The 6556-nt window shown below is 38.6% G+C and overlaps 1 protein-coding gene across 2 annotated transcripts in view; it reads right to left on the bottom strand.

Annotated features, from left to right (window-relative positions):
- Positions 1 to 6556, bottom strand: part of prkg3 (protein kinase cGMP-dependent 3) — a 13522-nt gene that overhangs the window by 4071 nt on the left and 2895 nt on the right. Inside the window, exons 2-14 of one of the 2 annotated variants that reach the window (XM_035678276.1) lie at positions 5389 to 5478; positions 4641 to 4703; positions 4365 to 4491; positions 4003 to 4169; positions 3698 to 3811; positions 3238 to 3343; positions 2958 to 3021; positions 2588 to 2665; positions 2378 to 2466; positions 1509 to 1574; positions 1249 to 1296; positions 1078 to 1119; positions 854 to 965 (exon numbers count right to left, since the gene is read on the bottom strand). In XM_035678276.1, the coding sequence (XP_035534169.1) occupies positions 854 to 965; positions 1078 to 1119; positions 1249 to 1296; positions 1509 to 1574; positions 2378 to 2466; positions 2588 to 2665; positions 2958 to 3021; positions 3238 to 3343; positions 3698 to 3811; positions 4003 to 4169; positions 4365 to 4491; positions 4641 to 4703; positions 5389 to 5476 (1164 nt within the window). In that variant the 5' untranslated portion in view covers positions 5477 to 5478. Of the gene's footprint in view, positions 1 to 853; positions 966 to 1077; positions 1120 to 1248; positions 1297 to 1508; positions 1575 to 2377; positions 2467 to 2587; positions 2666 to 2957; positions 3022 to 3237; positions 3344 to 3697; positions 3812 to 4002; positions 4170 to 4364; positions 4492 to 4640; positions 4704 to 5388; positions 5479 to 6556 lie in introns of those variants that run through there. The other variant, XM_035678277.1, reaches the window with a different exon arrangement.

Below are 6556 nucleotides of genomic sequence, written 5' to 3'. Positions count from 1 at the left end.
ATTATTAATATAAGTAGTATCTAGCCCTTTCACAGTGAACAAATGCCTCTTCAACAAGCCTATTCAAAAAGGTTTCAATAAAAATAAAGCAATAAGCAATAAAAAGTCTGCAGGCAGCAGGTGATCGTTAGGCAAGCAAAACTCTCGCACAGATGTCAATACAATCTGCCCTGATGGCAACCTTGTGGAAAGAGTTTCTTTAATATTCACTCAGGTTTAAGTTTCAGAATACTCAAAATAACTTGCAGTCAGAAAACAAAACAGATGGCAAAGAAATCTAAATAGGGTTTAATAACTACAGTTTCTGGCTGACAGTATCTATCTAAGTGAGGTTCACACTAAGTCGAGGAAGGATCAGGATGTGCAGCCCATCGCCTCTCTTATGGCCTAAAGAATGAGCATCATCACACACTCCAATGACAGTACAAAAGAATGAGGGACTGCTACAAATGTCCATAATTTAGGCTAGTATTTTATTTTTTTATTTAATTCTTCCCTTGTGAGACTTAGAGAAAAAAAGGAAAACCAACAAATGAGTTACAAATAAATATGAATAAATATGAAATATGAAAAGAACAGCTATCCTGTCTCTTTATCAGGGCTTTATTTTCACTCATTCAGTATCAGTATATAATAAGAAGCAAATGGATATCTTGTTTTACACAATTTTCCTTATCTTTGCCATAGACTATATTAAATTAAATATTAGGTTAAGCCCCCCTCTAATAATTTTTTAACAGTCTATTATTATCTGTTACACTTGCATTGCTCTTACTGGACTTAAGTGTAATATCTTTTAGCCAGAAACTAAAAAAAAATACCTCAAACAAACAAATGTCAAAAATACACTCACCAGCTCAACACGGCCAAACCCTCCCACTCCAAGCGTGACAGGATCTCCTTGATAGCGGCCCTCCTGATACAACATAGGAACCAGATCCTTAAACCTCAGAGTGGAGCTGGGACTGAGGGAGACAGACACAGAACTCTCAGCACTCATTTGTGTGATTCATATGATTGTGTTACAGCTTACCGCCTGGATCCACTAAGTCTTATCATCCCACCACAGCCACTCACCTCGACTTCTCTGGAGCTTGTGCCTCCTGCAGCACTTTGGAGCTGGGAGTAAAAGACAAATAAGAGAGACAAGATTTGAGCAGGAAATTAATCAGGACAGTCAAGTTTATTTACATTAATTTCATCACACTATTGTCACCAAGATGGAGAAAAGTGTTCTACAGTACATACTCATCAAACAGCTCCAGGTGCTCTATGGGAATTGTCTCTTCAAATACCCTAAAGACAAGGAAGGCATTGCTAGTCAAACTGTGCATCAAACAAACAAACACAGCAAACACAGCGCAAACAAGGCAACAGTGACAGAGAACAAATACACTTTACACTTCCTCCAAGGATGTTTCTCTCCAGGAACAACATCTGTCACTGCAGAGCCTGACTGAACAGGGATATCACCTTCGTTTACACTCAGAATTCAATGTCAGACTCACTCCTTGTCAATGGAGAAGCAGGTAACAGGGCCATCAGCAGTGCAGGTGGCAGTTCTCAAGACTTCACTGCCAGAGGAAAAACATTACACATGTCAGCCCAGGAAAACTGTATGTCATTACTGTACAGTACATATACACTTGTCAGCAACTCAGTGTGGAAAAAGTTCATTTTTTATTTCGGAAATTTGAGAAAACTTTGCATTAGCTCCTGAAATTAATGACGTCTTACGTGTTTTATGCAAAGTTTTGCTGCAACAGGAGTGTCATCATTTTAATGAATAAACTGTAGCGGATTATGGAAGATGATTTGTTGATGTGCAGGCTTTTTCAACACATTGATATATGTGGATAGAGAAAAGTAACTGCAAAAGAAGAGAGGAAGTGTTTCATATTTATTAATTCACTGATCTCTATGCAGCATAAATCTGCATCAGAAAAAAAGATTGCCACTAAAAGTAGATTAGCTGGATGATATTTGATTTTTAATAAAAAGACAAACAATGTGTCTGTTACTCTCCCATAGATTACTGTGTTCTTGGTTTCTACGCAGTGCTACTGACAACCCTGACAAGTTTCCTGCAAAAGATTTTGTTAAACAGTTAAACATTTGCAAATTTTTTAATTGGCTGATTTGCATATCAACAGCACCGAGTAATTTAGAGAAACTTCCAGAGGTCTTCTAAATTTAGTGGAGCCATTTTAAATTTCTTAAGTAACCATAAATGACTGTTCCCATTTAGAAGATAATCTGCTGGTTGTGCAAGCCAAATGTCAAAGATGACAGCAGCCAAAGAAGGTGCACAGAGCAGTGGATGTTGCACAAGGCTCCAACAAATGTCCTCAGGCATGTGTTGGATTGCCATGGTTACCGTATGAGGGCCTGCTCCCCGAAATGCTCCCCTTTCCCCATCCTACGAATCTGCTTCTGGTGCCCATTCACGTTCTTAGACACCAGGACCTGAGGGGGAAACACACATGAAACGGAGGAAGAGAGAATGAGTGCATATTTATACAATACTGTATACAGTATACACACCATTTAAAAATGAGTTTGTGCACACAGTGTGACACCATATTACCTCTCCTTTGAGGATGATGTAGAATGTGTTTGCTTCTGCTCCTTCTCGGACTATAACATCTTTGTCCTGGTACTTCACCTGCAGAATACAAGACAAAACGATTAGAACAATAACAATCTTTTCCATATACTCAAATATGTTTGTCTTAAAAATAAAGTTAATGATTTAAAGGACAAAAGAATCCCTAAATATTACGCCAAGTGCCTTGATAATGCTTTGTTCCCAGGGCTCTTACATTTAATTATTTCAGAAATTAAAAAAAAATGTTTTTTTTTAGTTTATCTTAGTTTTTAGTTTATCTTCAAAAATACATGTTTCTGGATTTCTATTGTTTCACTCAAAGTTCACATCGGAACATCGAAGTACACACCTCCTCCATTGAGTCAATGATTTTGGACAACTGGACATCATTCAGGTCCTTTAGAGTACGGGACCTGTGGTAGCATATAAAACATATAGCAGCAGGGTTAGAAATAGTGATTATGTGGTCCATTAAGCCATGCAAAAACAGTGTTATGGCAGTGTAAAATAAAAAGGAAACCATTAAACAAAACTACCAAGATCTAAGAAAAGACCTATTTCTTTAATATGGGCAAACTATGCTGACAGGATATTCAATTTCTACTGGCTGCAGGGTCTTTAAAACTCACGTCTTCAGGAAACCCATCAGCTGCTCACGTTTCTTCTTGGACTTGTTGGTTATGATCGTCCTGTACGTCTGACGCTCCATGCTCCACAGACGCACTGCTGTCTTTGCTGCAACGTAAGTGAAAAGTGATGAGAGCTAAAGATAAGGCAGTAAATTCTCGCTGAACAGCTTTACTATGATTAGACCAGAGTGCAAGGGGCTGTTATGGACTAAAATGAAAGAAAACTGACACGACACAATTGCACCGATCAAAATCTGTTCAGGAAAGTTCAGGGCCCCTATTTTTTCAATAAAATAGTAGAACACGACACAAACAGCTTCTAAACTATTTAGGAGGGATAATGACACAACTGACTCATAGTCCCACAACAACATCACATTATTTACACCTATAGTATGAAGATTAAAAATGTCATTATTATATCTGCATCTACCTCTAGATCATCATTACGGGGGCTGACCTTTGACTGTTGCTGTCCGTTTGCAATTGTACAGGATGGCCAACTCCCCAAACACATCACCAGTGGTTAGAGTGCGGAGGTCCCGACCTGTCTGTGTGACACGGAGCTCACCAGCTAAAAGGGGGAAGGAAAAGGAAGTTGCTTCGGACTGAAATGTGTAGAATTTTAAATAAATTTTCAATATATTTTGTACATATAATATATTGGTGTTTTTTTAAATAAGGGGTTTTCATATAAAATTAAATTTAAATAAAATCTTCCGTCACCTGCAGCCATAGACATGCATCCACACACACTCATCCCACCTGCCACTATGTACATGCTGTCTCCTTCAGAGCCCTCTTTAATGACGTCTTCGCCCGGGTTGAAGTTAGAAACAGTTAAGAGATCCACCATCATGGCTGTTTGCTCATCATCGAGGCGGCTCAGGAAGTCATTCTTCTGGATGGCTTTTACAATCAGATTTGTCTCACTGAAGGAGGTAAAGGAGGTCATCTTGATCTAAGGTCACTGAAATCTCACAGCTCCCACACAACATGAACCCCCCATCATACATTATTAAGGTGCAGGAGAGGCAATTAGATCAGATTTGCCATAATAGCAGAGCAAAAACCCAGTGCAGTCTTGCTTAAATGGGATATTAGAGTTAGCAGTACTGATTACCAACCTGGCAGTTTTCTTGACCCTGGTGCGTGCAATATTCAGGGTTTCAGGGATTGGTTCGGGGGCAATGACAGCCGCACGGCTCTTCCTGACCTCCGGGTCAATCTCATTACTGCTCTGGGACGGAAACTCTGAAACAGACAAACAGAGTAAAGCAAACGGGTTAACAACTGTAAATGACTGCCATCTTTCAGCTGAATGTTGAATCAAAGGTCACCTCAGTCATGTGTATTTGTGTTTGTATGAGTCCCTGCACCCGGTGCCAATGTTGAACTCTTACCCAGATCATGATATTGACTCTGCAGATCCTGCAAAAGTGTTTCTTTCTCTTGCAGTCGTTGTTCTATGAGAATACAAGCAGAGGAGCATCAATGTATGAAACATCACAAGTAACACGGTGCATAATTCATGAAGGAAAATTTTACTTGTACAGCATAACCCAACTAATACTGGATTTTTTAGGCCAATACTGATATTTGAGAGTTTACAATTACGATATTAGCTGATATATATATTTAATAAGAACATTTCTTATAACAATCCCTAACAGTATAGTCTGACCAAAATATGTATTAAATGGGACCTTATACAGTTAAATTTGTCAGTGCTCTCTGATGGACAAAACATATTTACATATTTTAGTTTTTCTGGGTCAAAATATCTTGTTATTATTCAGCTAATATACACTGATATGTGTGAGTTAAGCTAATGTCAGCCAATATGTATGTGGTCTCAAATATGTTTTCTGCAATGTGGTTGCAGACTTTCTTTGTTATTGCCGTTAAAAGATCATTGTGTAGGATTCAGTGACATCTAGTGGTGTATTTGAAGGATTAACTATGTTGGCTGTGAAAGTGCCCCATGTGGAGTCCGTGTTTGGTTTGTCCATTCTGGGCTAGTGCAGTATTACATTGCAATATCAAAGCTGGATATGGTCACAACCAAGCTAGACCCCACCTAGCTATGATGTTGGTTGTGGTCTAATATAAAGTTACTCTTTAATGTAATATAGTTATGGTTACACTCACCCAGGTCTTTGTTTTGCCTCTGCAGCTCCTTGTTGATGAGACATTGCTTTTCTAGCTGCTGCTTCAGCTCCTCTAGTTGCTTCTCCATAACTACAAAGACAAAAACCTCAAAAAATAAAGATATATGGGAAAAGTATATGGCGTAGTAAACAGACAAATTGTAGCATAATTAATGGTAAGAAGGTAGGAATAAGTTTAAATGATGCATCTTAACACTGACATAAAATACATAACCAAACATGTTGATATGTGTAGAGGCACACAACGCTCCAGATACATATTTCAACTGTATGTAACTATGCTGGTGCCTTTTTCACAAGGCACGGAAGCTCTACTCCACTGCCTGTGCACAGCAAGAGCCCCGCTGAATAATGCAGACTAATGATGGACAGTCAACAGGGTGCTTTCTGAATGCTGTCACACCCTGCCAGCTTTTGCTAAAGATCTATTACTGTACCTTTGATGGATAGTGGCACAAACCTGTCAAAATAGTCCAAAACCTTAATATTAGCTCCCTTATTGCAGGCTGTGTGTGTATTTCTTTATTCTCGCTGCTTTTGTGCTTCTACAATAATGTGTGACATTAACAACCTCTGCTGTATGAATTTATGTTTAAGGTGGAGAGTGGAACTAGCAAGAAATGTGTGGGCATGCTAACAGGGTGTGAGTTAATGACACAGATTCATTATCACAACAGGTTAAAGTAACAATGTTAGTAAAAAAATAACTGTCTGTTAAGTCACTATTGCAGAAAGAGGTAGCACAATGGTGATTGAGCATATGAAGTACTATTGATGGGAATTGCTAAATATTTGCTGTACAGTGCAGAACAGTTTGTGGCAACCAAGTGTGAACCTATTGTTACATCACCCATTGGTTTGTGGAGCAATGTAACTGCTGCGCTTATTTTCTTGGTTTCAATTCATCCATAGCAGTACACTAAAATATGCTTCTGAAAACCATTTTGGTTGAGAAATAGTGAATACAATAACAGAATCTTGATTCACATTTGAACAGCACTGTCTAGTTTGACAGTGTGATCTGAGTACTCACTGAGAATGACTTGTCAATCACAAGGCAGACACACCCTCAAGCATACCCTGCTTTATTGTTTATTCTACTCTAAATGGAACCATCATTTACTAAATGAACATCATGCTATATGAAA

The sequence above is a fragment of the Morone saxatilis genome, unplaced genomic scaffold (assembly GCF_004916995.1).
Source record: "Morone saxatilis isolate NCDOM2014 unplaced genomic scaffold, NCSU_SB_2.0 Contig7, whole genome shotgun sequence".
Lineage (NCBI taxonomy): Eukaryota > Metazoa > Chordata > Actinopteri > Moronidae > Morone > Morone saxatilis.
The sequence above is the reverse complement of the archived record's forward strand: the minus strand, read 5'-3'. Positions and strand labels throughout refer to the sequence as shown.